At 41.7% G+C, this 20,251-nt stretch overlaps 2 protein-coding genes across 2 annotated transcripts in view; both read right to left on the bottom strand.

Moving 5' to 3' along the window:
• The window catches only part of LOC309548377 (uncharacterized protein), a gene marked incomplete at its 3' end in the record, with an annotated part of 387,813 nt that overhangs the window by 112,799 nt on the left and 254,763 nt on the right, over nt 1-20,251 (bottom strand). The gene's annotated exons all lie outside the window — the stretch shown is intronic.
• Nucleotides 19,050-20,114, bottom strand: LOC309547883 (uncharacterized protein; the record flags this gene model as incomplete). The annotated part of the gene is made up of 1 exon (XM_082247885.1): nt 19,050-20,114. One exon carries the CDS (start codon nt 20,112-20,114, stop codon nt 19,050-19,052), a length of 1,065 nt encoding a protein of 354 aa, XP_082104011.1.

Raw genomic sequence — 20,251 nt, 5'->3', positions numbered from 1 at the left:
TGGTCTAAATTTCAGAAGGAAGATTATTATTTTGCAAAATGTTATAACAGTAACAGAAAAGAAAAACTGTTTTTTTTTTTTCTAAATTTTCTGTAGTTTTTCATTTATTTAGCAAACAATAAAAGACCCAGTGGTGGTTAAATATCATCAAAACAATGCTCTATTTGTGTGGGAAAAATTATAAAAATTTCTAATGGGTACAGTAGACCCATTAGACCACGTAATCGTCATTCAAAGTGTGACAGCTCTGAAAGCTGAAATCTAGCCTGGGCAGGAAGGAGGTAAAAGTTTCCGGTACTGAACTGGTTAAAGTAGCACAGTACTGAATTGCAAAACAAGCCCTGGACATGAAGGGGGTAAAACCTTCCAGAGGTCAAGAAATTAATAAATCTTGCTTTAATTGTACACAGTTTGGTTTTAGTTTCCTGTGATACTTCCTGTAGCTGCAGATCTTCTGAGCTCCACAAGGTGGTGATCTCACATATTCAGAGACAGGAAGTCTCTCTGGAAGGCAGGAAGTGAAGTGAGGTACAGACAGGAAGTGATATAAGGTACAGACAGGAAGTAATGTGAGGTACAGACAGGAAGTGAAGTGAGGTACAGACAGGAAGTGAGGTACAGACAGGAAGTGATGTAAGGTACAGACAGGAAGTGAAGTGAGGTACAGACAGGAAGTGAAGTGAGGTACAGACAGGACGCTCCATGTGAGAGGAATTATAGAGGAGACGTTGCTGGAAGTATCAGCGGAGGAGGTAATGAGATTGTATTTTATCATATCTCCCATCACTCTCCCTTGTAGGACTCCATATTTCTCTGTCCCTCTTTTCGGTCTGATGTACACACAGACATATGAACATACAATATAACGCCACAAAGTCTTCATATCGCTCTCAGATTTCCCTCAGATATCAGATTATTTCATGTACTGAAGTGAAAACACTGATATAAAAGAAAAGTAATGGTGAAATAAAACATAAGTGGGTGTAACTGATCACATTGTCACCAAACGTCACCCCCAAATAAAAGTTTTCCCTGTAAGGGTCCGGTCACACCAGGAACTGCACGTTTCTCATGAATTTCCACATGTGCGTTTACATGCGTTCTCAGTGCATTTTTTAGCATTGGGAAGGACAGGGGATCAAAGGAGACAAACTTGTGTTTTGTCCCCAGAGTCACATTGCGTTGTGTTTACTCCCATGTACATGCGTTTATGTACTCACAAAATCAGATACTTAAAGACTCATCAAACCACATGTCAGTGTTTATCATCCACCTGGATGGAGATCCCTCTTTGGATGGGATGATCCCTCTGCACAGTGCTGGACTGGTGAAGCCTGACAGGGAGAGCAGCAGCTGCTGCCGCTATATCACACAGGCAGGCCGCCGCATGGATATTTTATTTTCATTTTTCAAAACATTGTGACAAAGATTAGATCTTCAAAATACTCACCATGCCTCTTATCGAATACTTTGGGGTGTCTACTTTCCAAAAAGGGGGTGATTTGGGGGGTGTTTGTTCTATCCTGGCATTTCAATACCTCCAAAACTGTGATAGGTAGTGAGGAAGAGAAATACGCCCTTTGAAAGCCTGAAGGTGGTCATTGGATTTTGGGGACCTGTATGTGGCTAGACTGCCAAAAAGTCTCTCACATGTGGGATCCCCATACTCAGGAGAAGTAGCAGAATGTGTTTTGGGGTGTAATGCCACATATATCCATGGCTTGTGTGAGAAATATCTCATTAAAGTGACAACTTTGTGTACAAAAAAGAAAAACTATTTTTTTGTCATATTCAAAAACCTTTTTGCGATAAATAAAATCTTCCATGCACTCACCATGCCTCTCAGCAAATATCTCTGGGGCGTCTACATTCCAAAAAGGGGTCATTTTGGGGGTTTATGTACTGCCGTGGCATTTTAGTACTTCAAGAAATGTGATAGGCAGTCAGAAAGTAAAAGCTGTATAAATTCCAGTATATATCCCATAGTTTGTAGACTGTATTGTATTCTGCTACATGTCTTTGGTAAAAATATATATATATTTCTTAAATTTATGAAAAAATTTGATTTTATTGGATATTTTTTTTTTATAATAGAAAGTATAAAATGTTTTTTTTTTTTTTCCAAATGTATCATTTATATAATAAAAAATAGAAGCCCCAGTAGTTAGCAAATATCACCAAATAAAATCTTTGTTTTTGTGAAAAAAATGATGTAAACTTAATTTGGGTACAGCGCTGCATGACCGTGCAATTGGCAGTTAAAGTAGCGCAGTGCAGAATAGTAAAAAATGCCCTGGTCATGAAGGGGGCGGGGGGGGGGAGACCTTCTGACGCTAAAGAGGTTAAATTGCATTTATGTGCCAAGAAATAACTTTAATGTATTTTTTACTAAGATTTTGCTTTTTATAAAGCATTGCTCTAATATCATGTAACATAAATAAATTAGAACTACCGACATTTTATTCTCTAGGGTGTCTGCTGTCAATAGATATATAATATTTTCGGGGTTTTATGTAATCTTCAGGCCATAAAATGATTTTTAAAACATGTAAACAAGAAAAATAAAAAACATTAAAAAAATGGCTCCAGGACTCAAGTGGACCCTTTATTACACGCTGAGTCCAGGAACCCACAGAGAGACCACGTTTCCCCTGACTTCCTCTCCAGGCTGTGATCCCACTCTGGTTGGGCGCCACCTACAGTGGAAGAAGAAGACTGCACCTGCCTACATCTGCTTTATGCTTTGTCTGATCAGGATGACGGGCATTTCTCCCTGAACGCAGAGTGCCCTAAACACGAGGTAAACGTGGTGCAGCATTTAGCCCAGTCCAGCTGTAGTGTAGACTTTGACAGGCTGCAGGCAGCGGGGGTGGACGCTGTACCTGTGCCTACCAGGTGTATTATACCACCAGCATTGCACACACAGGAGCTGGACCCCCCATGTACAAGGGACCTAAGAGATACAATCAGCTTGTCACCCATTCCACCAGACTCCTATAACTGGAAGATTACATTTTTGGGTGGATGTGTTGTAGAAGAACCCAGACCACAGTATTGTGAGGTGAAAATAAAATCCAACTTTATTAATCATATATATGTGACACTTTACCAACAGAAGAAAAGAGATAGATTGTTTACATTTCAAGGATATATTTATACCATTTATATCATCTATGCTAAGAAACTGATTATCATATGACACACCCCTCATTAATACCAGCCCCGCCCACTAATGTAACCCTCTAAACATCCAAATCCCTGTAAATTCCCAGAAGACACTTTCATCTTTTATCCATAACAAGCTCATTGGGTAGAAGATAACCCCAAGCCCCTCCTACTCATTCCCACACAACAAGTCCATGTCACCATCTACAAGGTTAGAAGACCTGAAGGAGAACAAGACCATGACCACCAGGACCATCGCCTGACTGAAGCCATGCTCACATTTCTTTCTAATGCTGCTTTTATGGTCTCCTCAGATACAGATCTGGCAGATGTACATTAGTGTAACCCTTTCACTCAAATCTGTGCTTGACCATCGTTTTTGGGGTACAGAGGTGACATTAGGGGTCTAACGTCTCTTTAAAGAGGACCTGTGACCAGCAATATGCTATCACATGAGGGGCTATCAATCCCCTATGTGATAGAAATAAAGTTGAGGGAAAAGTTAAAACAAACACAAAGTATCACACTGTAAATAAAAAAACACACAAAAAATATAACCCCCCAGTTCCTGTGTACATATACGAAACGTCAGTGTTGGGTACGGTTATGTAGGAAAACAACAATCACACGACACATCTTACATATCGCTGCACACACCAGAGTGAGAGGAATAACTCTAGGGACATCATTCATGGATAACTATTTCAACTGATGACCTGTAAAGGATTTTAGAGCGTCACCTATGGGACATTTTTGGTACTGAAGTTTGTCACCATTTCACAAGTCCATCCAATTTTTAGAGCTTGAGATGTTTGGTATCTATATACAAGACACAAACCTCATATTTTATATTTCATCAAAGAAATTGGGTAATAATTTGTGTTTCTGTGCACTAAAATTTTTACAGAAAATGTGCATTTGATAAAAAATTGTGCCAATATCCTCTAAAAATACCAACATTTTATTCTCCAGAGTCTCTGCTTTGAGAAAAAAAAAATGTTTGTGAGTTTTAAATATTCATCCGGCCTAAAAATGTGAATTTGACCATGTGCATAAAAAATGTACAATCAACTCTGGCAGTAAAAGAAAGAACCACACCAATGTAGAAAATTATTATCACAACTATAGTAACAACTAATGGCTTAGGAAGGAAACCCACCATATTACTCAACCAAGTTCCAACTAAACCCATCCAAGACAATGGATCCCACTTCCTCCCACCCAGGTGCCTGTTGGATCTCCTTTACCTTGTGTAGATATCTCCTTCTGAGATCCTCATGATATAAAATAAATGTACAACACTCTCTATGTGACACCAGATTGTAGACTCCACCTTGGGCTTCCGAGAGATAGTCAGCAGCCATGCAGTTCTGTGACACCACCTTAGGTGATGGAGACACTTCTGCTGTCAGCTCTGCTATAACATCAATGGTCTCATTGGTTATCTGATCCATGACTCCAGTACACGGGTTCATCCTAATGATCTTAGATTACTTAGATTCCCCTTCCCGTCTATGAAGGGATCACTGCATAAAACATTTCCACTCCAGAGAAAATGTTTCTTCTCACTGGAAGGCCAGAGGAGTATTGGGAGAAATTGAAGCTTTCCCTTACAGATATGGGATGGGGGGGGGGGGGGCAATATCACTTAAAGTACAGCTATGGTGGAATTGAAGGGAAGACATATTAGGGTGTTCCTTCCACACAAGAAGTATATTTTATCTGGAAGGACTAGGACTCCATTGGACCAATGGGGATTAAACATTCTGCAATTACATTGAGAACCAGGGCCAGATTAACGTAGGGGCTATTGGAGCTGCAGCTCCAGGCCCCCACCTTAATATAGGCCCAGCAGGGGCAGACTGACTATTCGGCTCAGGGCCAGTAGGGGGCCATATGAGAGGCTCCCAGCACCTCCTGCAGTAGGGGAAATATGACAGTTGAGGGGTTATCATTCCGCTGGGGGGGGGGGCAATTACAAGCACCAATATCCCTTTAGGACTCTTCAAGAAGCTGCTGAAAGCTGCTTCTCCTCCTCTCCCTCCCACGCTTTTAGCTTCTTCCTTTGTGAACCATAGAGGGAGATCAGTGCTTATAATTGCACCCCCCCCCCCCCATTCACCCTAGACAGTCCATCAGATTCCCCCTGCTCTCTGGGTACTGATCCTTATCGATCGCTGAATGTGTTCATTCATACCTGAAGCCCTGAACCACCAAAATCCTCAGCACCAGGCCCATGATGTTCTTAATCCAGCCCTGTTGAGAACCCATGAAATGTTACTGGCCTGTGATTGGCTCTCCTATTGTTAGAGAGGTGAGTGAGACTTCCCTTGTCGGTGTCATTAATGGAATTTAATAATCCATGTGAAATGTTTCTCCAAAATCCAAAAAAATGAACCCCTTGGGTAGGTACCCATCCTAATATTCCTAATATGAGTTTGTAGTCCCGGCTACTACAGGAAAGATGTGGGCAATCATTTACACCTTTTACAGCAGGACAGTAAATATCAGAACACAATTCATACATAAGACCAACAGCAGGAAGTCTGCTAACTTATCCACTTCCATACAGAGCAGTTAGACCCCCTTCCTGCCCAGACCAATTTTCAGCTTTCAGCACTCTCACACTTTGAATGACAATTGCTCAGTCATGCTACACTGTAACCAAACAAAATTTTTATCATTTTTTTCACACAAATAGAGCTTTCTTTTGGTGGTATTTGATCACAACTGGGTTTTTTTTTTTCGTGATATAAGCAAAAAAAGAGCAAAAATTTTGAAAAAAAAAACACTTTTTTTAGTTTCTATTATAAAATTTTTTATTTTTTCTTCATACATTTGGGCCAAAATTTATACTTCTACATATCTCTGGTAAAATTAACCCACATTAGTGTATATTAGTAATAGTGTACATTAGTGTATATTATTTAGTCTGTGTGAAAGTTATTGAGTCTAGAAGCTATGGTACCAATTACTGAAAATTGATCACACCAGATGTACTGATGGCCTATCTCCTTTCTTGAGGCCCTGAAATGTCAGGATAGTACAAATACCCCCCAAATGACCCCTTTTTGTAAAGTAGACAGTCCAAGGTATTTAGTAAGAGGCATGGTGAGTTTTTTGAAGTTATAATTTTTTCCCACAATTCTTGGGAAAATGAAGAAAAAATTTTTTGTTTCTTTTTTTCCCCAAAACGTTGTCAATTTATAAGCTATTTCTAACACATAGCATGTACACAGCAAAAATGACACCCCAAAATTCATTCTGCTACTCCTTCTGAGTATGGTGATACCACATGTGTGAGACTTTTACACAGCCTGGCCACAAAGAGAGACTCCACGTCTAAGTAGCACCTTCAGGCGTTCTAGGAGCATAAATACACATAAAACTTTCTTACTACCTATCACACTTTTCAAGGCCCTAGAGCACCAATACAATGGAAAAGTCCACAAAATTACCCCATTTTGGAAAGCAAACACTCCAACGTATATATTCTATGAGGCATTATGAGTCCTTTGAACATGTCATTTTTTTCCACAAATTTTTGGAAAATGTGGGAAAAAAATAAAAACTTTTTTTTTTTTTTACACAAAGTTGTCAATTTATAGGATATTCCTAACACATAGCATGTACATAGCAAAAATGACACCCCAAAATACATTCTGCCACTCCTCCTGAGTATGGCAATACCACATGTGTGAGACTTTTTCACAGCCTAGCCATATAGAGGGGCCCAACATCCAAGGAGCATCATCATGCCTCCTAGCCACTTGCCTAGGCCTATTTTTGACATTTGGTGTTTACAAGCTAAAATCAGTTGTTTTTGCTAGAAAACTACTTAGAACCCCAAAACATTATATATATTTTTTTTTTAGCAGAGACCCTAGAGAATAAAATAGAGATTATTGTAATATTTTTTATCACACCGTATTTGCGCAGCGGTCTTCCAAACGCAATTTTTTTTGGAAAAAATTCACTTTTTTGAATAAAAAAATAAGAAACCAGTAAAGTTAGCCCAATTTTTTTCCATAATGTGAAAGATAATGTTACGCCAAGTAAATAGATACCCAACATGTCATGCTTCAAAATTGCGCACGCTCACAGAATGGTGACAAACTTTGGTACTTAAAAATCCCCATAGGCGACATTTTAAAAATTTCTACAGGTTGCTATCTTAGAGTTACAGAGGAGGTCTAGGACTCAAATTATTGCTCTTGCTCTAACGATCGCAACGATATCTCACATGTGTAGTTTGAACACTGTTTACATATGTGGGCGGGGTTTCCGTATGCGTTCGCTTCTGCGCGCGAGCTCACGGGGACAGGGCGCTTTCATTTTTTTTTTTTTTTACTATTTATTTTATTTATTATTTTTTATTTTTACACTGTTTTTAAAAAAAAAAAAATTGATCATTTTTATTTCTATTACAAGAAATGTAAACATTACTTGTAATGGAAATAGGCACGACAGGACCTCTTTTTTGTGAGATCTGGGGTCAAAAAGTCCTCAGATCTCACAAGTACACTAAAAGATAGAAAAAATAAAAAAAAGAAATAAAAAAAAAATTAAATAAAATGAAAAAAAAAAGGGACCTTTAAACTGGTTGCTAGGCAACGACGTTTGCCATAGCTCCGGTCCTCCAAGACCATAGAGTCGAGTGAGGGCAAGCTTGCCCTCACTCGACATCCTGTCTGTGAGGATCCGGGACCGGATAGTTTTCCCCGCTGCCGGCGGGTCCGGTAAGCGGGGAAAAGGACCAGAATGCGGCGGGAGGGGGGGGCACCTCTTCCGCCACCCCGGAAGGGTCATCCCGCGGCGAATCTGCCGCTGGGACCATCCTTATTGGAAAGCCAACCGTCCACCGTTTAAAAAAATACCAGGGTTATGGCAGCTATCTGCTGCCCTAACACCGGTATTTAGGTTTAAACGGAGGACGTATATAAACCTTTTTTGACTTAGACATGGTGGCTGTATTAAAAGTGGCAGGTACTCGAGTACTCCGATAGGCAGGTGACAGGTACTCGGGTACTCTTATGGGCAGGTGACAGGCAGGTGATAGGTACTGATGAGTAGTACTGATACTGATAGGTGATACTGATACTGTACTGATGGGTACAGATGATCAGTACTGATACTGATAGGTGATAGGTACTGATGGGTACTGATAAGTAGTGATGGGTACTGATGAGCAGGTGGCAAGTACTCGGGTACTTCAGGTGTCAGGTACTCTGATGAGCAGGTGGAAGGTACTCGGGTACTCTGATGGGTAGGTGACAGGTACTCGGGTACTCTGATGGGTAGGTGACAGGTACTCAGGTACTCCGATGACGGGTACTCCGGTGATGGGTACTCAAAGTACCAGAGTACCTGTTATCAGAGTACCCGAGTACCTGTCATCAGAGTACCCGAGTACCCGTCATCAGAGTACCCGAGTACCTGTCATCAGAGTACCCGAGTACCTGTCACCAGCCCATCAGAGTACCCGAGTACCTGTCATCAGAGTACCCGAGTACCTGTCACCAGCCCATCAGAGTACCCGAGTACCTGTCATCAGAGTACCCGAGTACCTGTCATCAGAGTACCCGAGTACCTGTCACCAGCCCATCAGAGTACCCGAGTACCTGTCATCAGAGTACCTGATGGGCTGGTGACAGGTACTCGGGTACTTTGATGGGCTAGTGACAGGTGCTCTTTATTGGGGGGGGGGCAATCAGTGTGTTTGGGGTGCACTGTACTTGGTAACTAGCTGTTACCACTATCTCCTTCTCACACAGGTTCAGTGTGTGAGGAGGAGAACACGGTGACAGCTAGTTACCTGTTCTCTGTTGACATTTGTGACCGGCTGTGATTGGACACAGCCGGTCACGTGGTAAAGAGCCAATTTCATTGGCTCTTTACCTAGATCGGGGATGGGCTCTGTCCGAGGGACGAGCCTCGTCCCCGATCCCCGGGGGGCGCGCATTGAGGAAGGAACGAGCGGCTCGCGCTGGAGCCGCTCATGTGATCGGCTGTGATTGCCACAGCCGATCACGTGGTAAACAGCCAATTTTATTGGCTGTTTACCTTGATCGGGGTTGGGCTCAGTCCGAGGGACGAGCCTCACCCCCGATCGCCGTGCTGCGCGCCCCCGGGGGCGCGCAGTAGCGGCGAGACCGGGGGGACATCATATGACGGCCGCCCGGATCGAGAAAGGATTCCTGCCGACGTCATTTTATAATGGCGCGGTAGGGAAGGGGTTAATGTGTAATGCAATCTGTCATTATCATTCCCAGAGTTCCCTCTGCAACATCGTTTTATCACCTGTTATCCTGTCTGTAGATCTGTTATTTTCCCACCTTCTGTAACAGGGTGACAACCCCCATCATTCTGCAGTAACATTACACAGCAGCGTTATCACCCTGTACAGGGAGGTCTTAGATACAGGGTTCGTACGGTCATTAAAAACCTGGAAAAGTTATGGAATTTTGAGATGACACTTTCCAGGCCTGGAAAGGTCATGGAAAAGTACAATTTTAGAAATGTTTTGGAAAAGTCATGGAAATCTGGGGAGGAGGGGGGGGGAGCGGCGGGCAGCGGCGGGGGGAGCGGATGCTTAAAACTTTATTATTGCAAATGTATAATTTTATTTTATGCTTGTGCACATTGATTTCCGGGTCCGCAGCAGCCGAGGAGTAGATCATGCACCAAGCACCAATCGCTGGCAGCGGGGAGGGCCGGGCCGCGGTTTGCCTGGATGTGACTGGCCAGCAGCAGCAAACCAATTACAGGCGGCGGAAGCGTCACTGGAGGGCGGGCCGCATGAACGTGATGATGACGCGGAAGGGGGCGGTAACCGTTTCAGATACCGCACCCCCGCGTCATCACGTTCATGCGGCCGGCCCGCTCTCCAGTGACGCTCCGCTGCCTGTGATTGGTTTGCTGCTGCTGGCCAGTCACATCCAGGCAAACCGCGGCCTGGCCCTCCCCGCTGCCTGTCATTGGTGCACGATCATTTCCTCGGCTGCTGCTGGCCAGTGACCGACCGTAGGGCAAACTGCGAGCACCTACTGTACCAGTCCTAAGGGAATGTTAAAAATAAATGTAAATAAATAATTAAGCATCCAATCCTGAGTCGCCTTTGTTTCTGTGAGAACTCTTTTCTGCCTCATGGGACTGTTACTAACAGTTAGGTTCGGCCTAAGAATAGTAAGAGCCGCATTTTGTCCAGCTGCTCCTTCATGACTCACTGCCACCTGAACAGCTTTATTTGGGCAAGCAGGAGCACCACTGTTCTTTCTCCCAAAAGTAAGTGCCGCATTTGTGCACCATCAGATCTGTGCCATCCATACCAGTCCGCCTGCACCTCATGACACTGTCGCTTGGTCCTAAAAGATTGCTGTGCTGCATTTTGTGCATCTCACTGTCTGTGCCATCCATACCAGTCCGCCTGCACCTTATGACTGTCGCTTGGCCTAAAAAGATTACTGTGCTGCATTTTGTGCATCTGACTGTCTGTGCCATCCATACCAGTCCGCCTGCACCTTATGACTGTCGCTTGGGCCTAAAAAGATTACTGTGCTGCATTTTGTGCCATCCATACCAGTCCATTCACAGTTACAGCAATGCCAGGGAAATGCAGCTTTAAAAATGTATGGCTTCATGATGAAAAGTATGAGAGGTGGCTGGAGAAAGATCAGGACCCGGGACGTGCTAAATGTACAGTGTCTCATAAAACATTTGACATTTCGAACATGGGAGAGGCAGCGCTGTCTAGCCACGCTAAAGGTGCAAAGCACCAGTCTGCAGCTGCGTGCTCGACAGCTTCCAATCCGATCGCTGGCTTTTTCACCCGTGCGCCTGAAGTGACACCGGCTCCCAGCTGCGGCAGCGGTGCTTCCACCTCATCCTCTGTAAAACAAGGGACCATTTTGAGTCACGCTGTATCCAGAAACGAAACTCTAACAGCAGAGGTACTGTGGGCTCTAAAGGTGGTTAATTCACACTATTCATACAAGTCTTGTGAAGACACAGGTCAGCTTTTCCAGACTATGTTCCCAGACAGCAAGATAGCGTCCAGCTTTGCATGCGGCGAACGTAAGTGCTCATATTTATCCATTTCTAAGCGGTTCTCAGGGTTTGTTATCAAACGTCGTTACTGTGCAAGCGTTATTTAAATAAATATTTCATATTCCACTGTACACTACAAAGCTTGTCATTTATATTAGTAAAAATATGCTGGGTGTGACATAGATTTTCTTCTTTAACACGTATACATAGACATTTCATGAAACATTAGGTCATGAATATTTACGTGAACTCATGGAAAAGTCATGGAAAAGTCATGGAATTTCATTGGTGAAAATGTGTATGAACCCTGTAAGATAGATTATAAGTTAATGTGTAAGGTAAAGTCTACAGGCTTGGAAAGATCAGTTTGTAATTGGATAGAAAATTGGCTAAAAGATAGAATTTGGAGAGTAGTGGTCAATGATTCTTACTCTGAATGGTGTAAGGTTATCAGTGGTGTACCCCAAGGTTCAGTGTTGGGACCCTTACTTTTTAATATCTTTATTAATGATATCGGGTCTGGGAATAAAAGTACCATTTCAGTATTTGCAGATGACACCAAGCTTTGCAGTGGAATAACTTCCCTACAGGATGTCTCCAACTTACAAGCTGACCTCAATGCACTGTTTCATTGGTCAATTATGGGGTAAATGAGGTTTAATGTTGATAAATGTAAAGTTATGCACTTGGGGGGTAAGAATATGCATGAATCATACATACTATGGGGAGAAGAACTGGGGGTCTCCATAGCAGAGAAGGATCTGGGGGAATCCATAGTGGAGAAGTATATGGGGGAATCCATAGCATGGAAGGATCTGGAGGAATCCATAGTGGAGAAGGATATGGGGGAATCCATAGTGGAGAAGGATCTGGGGGAATCCATAGTGGAGAAGGATATGGGGGAATCCATAGTGGAGAAGGATATGGGGGAATCCATAGTGGAGAAGGATCTGGGGGAATCCATAGTGGAGAAGGATATGGGGGAATCCATAGTATGGAAGGATCTGGAGGAATCCATAGAGGAGAAGGATCTGGAGGAATCCATAGTGGAGAAGGATCTGGAGGAATCCATAGTGGAGAAGGATCTGGAGGAATCCATAGTGGAGAAGGATCTGGAGGAATCCATAGTGGAGAAGGATCTGGGGGGAATCCATAGCGGAGAAGGATCTGGGGGAATCTATAGCAGAGAAGGATCTGGGGGAATCCATAGTGGAGAAGGATCTGGAGGAATCCATAGTGGAGAAGGATCTGGAGGAATCCATAGTGGAGAAGGATCTGGGGGAATCCATAGCGGAGAAGGATCTGGGGGAATCCATAGCGGAGAAGGATATGGGGGAATCCATAGTGGAGAAGGATCTGGGGAAAACCATAGTGGAGAAGGATCTGGGGGAATCCATAGCAGAGAAGGGTCTAGGGGAATCCATAGCGGAGAAGGATCTGGGTGTTCCAATAGATCCTAAGCTTAATAATAGCATGCAATGCAAAGCTGCAGTTTCCAAAGCAAGCAAAGTCCTTTCTTGTTTTAAAAGAGGCATGGACTCCAGAGAGAGAGAGAGAGATAGATAATTTTTCCCATGTACAAATCATTAGTAAGACCTCATCTGGAATATGCAGTTCAGTTTTGGGCTCCAGTTCTTTAAAAGGATATCAGGGGAACTGGAGAAAGTGCAGAGAAGGGCAACCAAACTGATAAGAGGCATGGAGGAGCTCAGCTATGAGGAGAGATTAGAGGAACTGAATTTATTCTCTCCTGAGAAGAGGAGATTAAGAGGGGATATGATCAACATGTATAAATACATAAGGGGGGATATGATCTCCAGGTATAAATACATAAGGGGGGATATGATCACATGTATAAATACAAAAGGGGGGATATGATCACCATGTATAAATACATAAGGGGGATGTGATCTCCATGTATAAATACATAAGGGGGGATATGATCTCCATGTATAAATACATAAGGGGGATGTGATCTCCATGTATAAATACATAAGGGGGGATATGATCACCATGTATAAATACATAAGGGGGGATATGATCACCATGTATAAATACATAAGGGGGATGTGATCTCCATGTATAAATACATAAGGGGGGATATGATCACCATGTATAAATACATAAGGGGGATGTTATCTCCATGTATAAATACATAAGGGGGGATATGATCACCATGTATAAATACATAAGGGGGGATATGATCACCATGTATAAATACATAAGGGGGGATATGATCTCCATGTATAAATACATAAGGGGGGATATGATCACCATGTATGAATACATAAGGGGGGATATGATCTCCATGTATAAATACATAAGGGGGATGTGATCTCCATGTATAAATACATAAGGGGGATGTGATCTCCATGTATAAATACATAAGGGGGGATATGATCACCATGTATGAATACATAAGGGGGGATATGATCACCATGTATAAATTCATAAGGGGGGATATGATCACCATGTATAAATACATAAGGGGGGGATATGATCTCCATGTATAATACATAAGGGGGGATATGATCACCATGTATAATACATAAGGGGGGATATAATCACCATGTATAATACATAAGGGGGGATATAATCACCATGTATAAATACATAAGGGGGGATATGATCACCATGTATAAATTCATAAGGGGGGATATGATCACCATGTATAAATACATAAGGGGGATATGATCTCCATGTATCAATACTGTGAGAGGAAGTCAGGTAAATCTATGGGTGTTGTCACAGACAGGAGATACATTTCCACCTTGTTTAGAAAATTCACCAATTACTATAGGGTGTCGGCTGCAGCGGTAGCCAGAAAGGTGTAAGGATGTTGAGAAGGCTTCAGCTATTCGGCATGAGGCAATTAAGGCCTCTATAAGTTATCCAGAGGATGACTGCTAATTGCTGCCTCCTGAAGCGATGTGCGCGGAGGAGAGCAGACAGCTGAAGACTTCTCAAGGTGAGGTCATGGATCTTTTCTGTGTGAAGAAAAACAAATGGACATTTTCTGTGTGAAGAGAAAATAAATGGACTATTGATTGTATGCTGTAGGATCAGCAGTGTCTGCCCAGCAGTAGGTTGGGAGAGACTCCATAGATAGGTTCCTGTGTGTGTGAAGGCGCCCACGGTGGCCAGGATTTAATTTGTTTATTTTTGATTTATGCTGTTTTTGATGCATGCACTTGTTTGAAGAAAATTGGAAGAATAAACCATAAACTGTTGTTTTCAACCACTCCTCGGCTATCTCCCTGTGTAACGAACCCCCACAAGGGGTCATCCACACCCGCCACCGAGCTAATCCCTCACAATACATAAGGGGTCCATATGGTGAACTTGGCATTGAGTTGTTCACTTTAAGGTCAACACAGAGGACAAGGGGGCGCTCTTTACATCTAGAGGAAAACAGATTTTGTCTCCAAAAAAAGGAAAGGTTTCTTCACCATAAGAGCTGTGAAAATGTGGAATAGACTCCCTCCAGAGATGGTTCTGGCCACCTCACTAGAATGCTTTATAAAAGTCCTGGATTCTTTCCTGGGTGTACATAATATAACTGGGTACAAATATTTATAGGTAAAGTTGATCCAGGGAATATCCGATTGCCTCTCTGGGGATCAGGAAGGAATTTTTTACCCCTGCTGTAGTAAATTGGATCATGCTTTGCTGGGGTTTTTTCACCTTCCTCTGGATCAACTGCGGGTATAGGATTGTATGGGTTGGGTTTTCAATACTGTTTTTTCTTTTTTTTTTTTTTAATTGGTTGAGCCAGATGGACTTGTGTCTTTTTTCAACCTCACTAACTATGTAACTATGTAACTATGAATCAAAACTGACAGTAAGCAACCCCTCCAACTGCCATTTTTTGCCAAATTTCTTAACCATTAATAGGAAGTAGAATAAAATAGATAAACTGGGAGGATCAACAAGTAATGAAAATGTTACAAGGGGAGACTCGGAAAAAACAAAAACTTGTTTGCTAATGACAGATCTTTTAGACCCTGCAGGTCTCATTAACCTGTTGCCGATCACCCGCCACCTTTTTACTGCGGCAGTGTGGCTCTCCTGCACAAACCAACGTAGACCTACGTCGGTCGCATGCCTGCAGCTAGGGGGCGAACGTGCGGGCCGGCGGCGGCACGCTCCCCTCCCACTCAGCAGCGGGGTAGCCAATGCACGGGTCAGACGGCTCAGTTCCCTGCTGAGAGAGAAAGACGGTCGGATGTTGTAAACACAGCTGACCGGTCTTCTCCCTGAAATGATCATAGAGCCCCTGTGATCCTTCTATATAGAATTACAGGTCTCTAAGATCATTTCACAAGCCATGCCCCCCCCACAGTTATAATCACTCCCCTAGGCTTACATTTAACCCTTTGATCACCCACAGTGTTAACCCCTTCCCTGCCAGTGTCATTATTACAGTAACAGTACATATTTTTAGCACTGATTACTTTAGTAATGTCACTGGTCCCCCAAAACATGTCAAAATTGGCAGTTAGGGGTCGGATCTGTGCGCCGCAATGTCGCAGTCCCACTAAAAATCGCAGATCTCCTCCATTACTAGTAAAAAAAAAAAAAAAGTAGACGTGATAACTTTTGCGCAAACCAATCAAAATACGCTTATTGTGATTTTTTTTTTTTTTTACCAAGAATATGTAGCAGAAAACAAATTGGCCTAAAAATGTAAAAAAAAAATTTGATTTTTAATTTTTTTTTTTTGAGAATGTTATATAGCAGAATGTGAAAAAATAAATTTTTTTGGGATTGTCGCTCTTTGTTTATAGCGCAAAAAATAAAAAAAAATCGCACAGATGATGAAATACCACCAAAAGAAGGCTCTATTTGTGGGAAAAAAAGGACATCAATTTTATTTCGGTATAGCATCGCAAGACCGCACAATTGTCCATTAAAGTAACGCTGCGCCGAATCGCAAAATATGGCCTGGTCATTAAGGGGGAAAATCTTCCGGTCCAGAAGTGGTTAAAAAAAAAAATGTCACCTAAAATACATCACATTGTCCCCTATGTGATGAAAGGGAAGTAAAACAAAAATTACAAATATTTTTATTTTTTTTTGCAAAAAAATTGGTTAAACCCTTGCACATAAAATTTCCCCCCGAAGAAGTTTTGAGGCCCTCCACCTCCACATATATGCTGGTAGAAACGTAAGCGCATGCGTCGAGGGCACCTACAAGTGAAAAAGTTGATTGCGATACACATGTTGCCATGCACACGGGAGTGAAAGCAATAATTCTAGCACCAGACCTCCTCCATAACACTAAACTGATACATGTAGGGGGCTTTTTAAGCATTGCCTATAGAAAATATAGGGGACTGAAGTTTGTTGCCATTTCACAGGCACACACAAATTTAAGGTTTGACAAATTTGGTATCCATTTACTCAGCGCAACCTCTTTTATATTTTACCAAAATGTGGGTAATTTATTGCATATGTTCACCCTAATGTTCACGTTAGTTTGTTTTTTTTTTTTTACTTAAATTTTGTGTTTCCTATACTTTTAAGGTAATATCGGGTGACATAAATTTGAACTACCACTATTTTATTCTCTAGGGAGCTTTCAGAAAATATATAAAGTTTGGGGGTTTTACATAATTTTCAAAGCTAAAATGATTTTTAAACGTGTACAAAAAATGCAAAAAGGGTTCAGACAGCGAAAAGGTTAAAGTGAACCCCAACTGGTGGAATTTTAGTCCCCAGAAGTGGTAGGAATATGAACACTGAATCCCTGAGGAAGTCACGTGACCTCGTGACGTAACGCGTAGGAGGAGCCCTATACCCGGAAGTGACGTTACAACAGAGCCCGATCTCCACAGCGGCGTTTGCTTTTTACATGCTGATTTTACTTCGTATAAATGTAAGTGCAAATTTGTATATTTGAAATAAATAAGTTGGATATACTACACCATGAAAAGTCTTTGTTTCTGAGGCACATTAAGACCGGATAAGGAGGATAGTACTAGGAAAGCGAACCGGACAAACACCCATAGGAATTCAAGAAGTCTGCTTCAAAAAGGGATTAAGGATCCGGAGTGAGACAAACAGAGTCCATTGATAAGTCCGGATAGACATCAAAGGCATATTTGTCTTGCCTATAAGGTGAGAGGCTAGAGCACATAGATGTGACACACAAGGTGAAGGAGATCACAGCCACTTGATTTAATTAGTTAAGCACGGTCACAAAACGAAGAGCTGTCTTTCACAAGTTTTCTTCGGAAGTTATTTATTTATTTTTGGACTATTTTAGTTGATATTATTTATTTTAAGGATTGTAACAGAACCGCTCACAAGTTTTTTTAGCACCGTTTTATTATCAACAGCATGCAGCACTTTAATTGAGCACACATATATATATATATATATATATATATATATATATATATATATATATATATTTTTATTCACCTTTTATGAATTGGATTGAAGATCAACACTGTATTTATTTATTTATTTATTGATATATTTCCACATGTAAAGAAGAGGAATTTTGATATTTATTGATATATTGATTTATTTTCATACACATATTGCTCTGATTGACACTACGTAGCTGCACCTTTATTTATTCCTTGGAATACAGATGTATACACAGATATACTATACTAAGCACTTTTAGATGAAGATTTGTACACATTATACTCACCAGCCTAAATAGAGATCTACGAGAGTTAGCCCCTGAAGCGCACCACTATTTCCACAAATATATTTTTTTACTGTTTTAGTATCAGTCCCAGTGGTGCTGCAGCAGGGATCCTCTTGTCACCTCAGACAGCGCAGGGATCATACACCCTTTGACATATTTAGCACTTGGTAGGCTCAGATCTCTTGCCGTTGTGCTGTATGAATAGTTTATAGAGATGAATAATAGCTGGACAGAGGAAGAAGATAACAACAAGGACATTCTTTCTTCACCAGATGGAATCCCTGAGACTTCTTTCAGTAGAATCAAATGTAACACAAAGTAGCCAGCTGAAATTAAATGGTACTGTTAAATGCATCCCATAAACAGAAGCAAGTCAGTGTTGAAGGCCTACAGCAGCTTAGAAAGTTACTTTCTTACTGAACAGAGACTTCTCCCTGGCTGGTGTCCCAACCACAGACCTGCCTGCAAAGCTGTCATCCATGAGAGGAGATGAAACATGGAAAGGAGGCATTGATCATGGGAGAGGACGTTTGGATAAGGTGAGCATAGCTGGAGCCCCAAAGCCTGGCATATGGTGTATCATCAGTCAGAAGAACCTGGAATGGACTCTCCCACTGAGGCTTAAGAGGCTTGGCAAGATGCCATTGGATCCCATCCTAGTCTCTGATACTGAGGCAGTGTTGGTCATGTATTCGCTCAGGCAAGGAAGAAAACCCTTGGGAACACGGCTCAGTTAGTGATTGAGGAAAATGCATTACATGTTTAGTCAAAGCTCCATAAAAAAAAATAAAAATAAAAATATGAGAATCATGAGGAAAACAGTTCAGTCACTGATACTTATCTGAAAAAAAATAAAAATAAAAAAGGTATAATATTTACAGGCCTTCTAGGTGTGTGTCTGATGGACATAAGCACTACAGTTAGTGCATCCAATCATTACATTCCAGTTTGCTCACAGATTTTAGTTTATTTTTTTTTCTAAAGTCACATTTTATCTTTTCAAGTCTTCCCTAGCTTGTGGGATGGCATTGGGGCAGTGAAATGAATGGGACCCCCCCAAATCCTTTATTATTCCTCCTTCTTCCAGAGTTTCCTCTCTGCAGCTGAAGCTTATGAATCCTCTGGTGATACTTAACACAACATTTACTGTATAATCTTTGTCACATTCAAAGCATTAAAATGGCTTCCTTCCAGTGTGAACCCTCTGGTGTCTGATAAGATGTGACTTCTCTGTAAAAGCTTTGCCACATTCAGAACACTGATATGGCTTCTCTCCAGTGTGAACCCTCTGGTGTCTGATAAGATGTGACTTCTGTGTAAAAGCTTTGCCACATTCAGAACACTGATATGACTTCTCTCCAGTGTGAATCATCTGGTGTCTGATGAGCTCTTTCTTGGTTATAAAAGCTTTGCCACATTCAGAACACTGATATGGCTTCTCTCCAGTGTGAATCATCTGGTGTCTGATGAGCTCTTTCTTGGTTATAAAAGCTTTGCCACATTCAGAACACTGATATGACTTCTCTCCAGTGTGAATCCTCTGGTGTGTGATAAGATGTGACTTCTGTGTAAAAGCTTTGCCACATTCAGAACACTGATATGACTTCTCTCCAGTGTGAACCCTCTGGTGTGTGATAAGATGGGACTTCTGTGTAAAAGCTTTGTCACATTCAGAACACTGATATGACTTCTCTCCAGTGTGAATCCTCTGGTGTCTGATAAGCTCTTTCTTGGTTATAAAAGCTTTGCCACATTCAGAACACTGATATGACTTCTCTCCAGTGTGAATCCTCCGGTGTGTGATAAGCTCTGACTTCTGTATAAAAGCTTTGCCACATTCAGAACACTGATATGACTTCTCTCCAGTGTGAATCATCTGGTGTCTGATAAGCTCTGACTTCTGTATAAAAGCTTTGCCACATTCAGAACACTGATATGACTTCTCTCCAGTGTGAACCCTCTGGTGTCTGATAAAATTTGACTTATGTATAAAAGCTTTGCCACATTCAGAACATTGATATGACTTCTCTCCAGTGTGAATCATCTGGTGTCTGATAAAATATGACTTCTGTATAAAAGCTTTGTCACATTCAGAACATTGATATGATTTCTCTCCAGTGTGAATCCTCTTGTGTTTGACAAGAGTTGACTTCAATGTAAAAGTTTTATCACATTCAGAACATGGATATGGCTTCTCTCCAGTGTGAACCTTCTGGTGTGTTATACCTTTTGCCTCCATTGTAAAACCTTTATCACATTCCAAACAAGAAATATCTTCTGAAATGACTTCTCATATATACATGGGTTGGACTTTACAGTAAAGACATTGTCACTTCCAGAGCACTAAAATTACTTCTCGTTTGTTGTCCTCTGCGG

The sequence above is a fragment of the Pelophylax lessonae genome (assembly GCF_965119305.1).
Source record: "Pelophylax lessonae genome assembly, chromosome: 2".
Classification (NCBI taxonomy): domain Eukaryota; kingdom Metazoa; phylum Chordata; class Amphibia; order Anura; family Ranidae; genus Pelophylax; species Pelophylax lessonae.
This window is presented reverse-complemented; position numbering and strand designations above follow the sequence as displayed.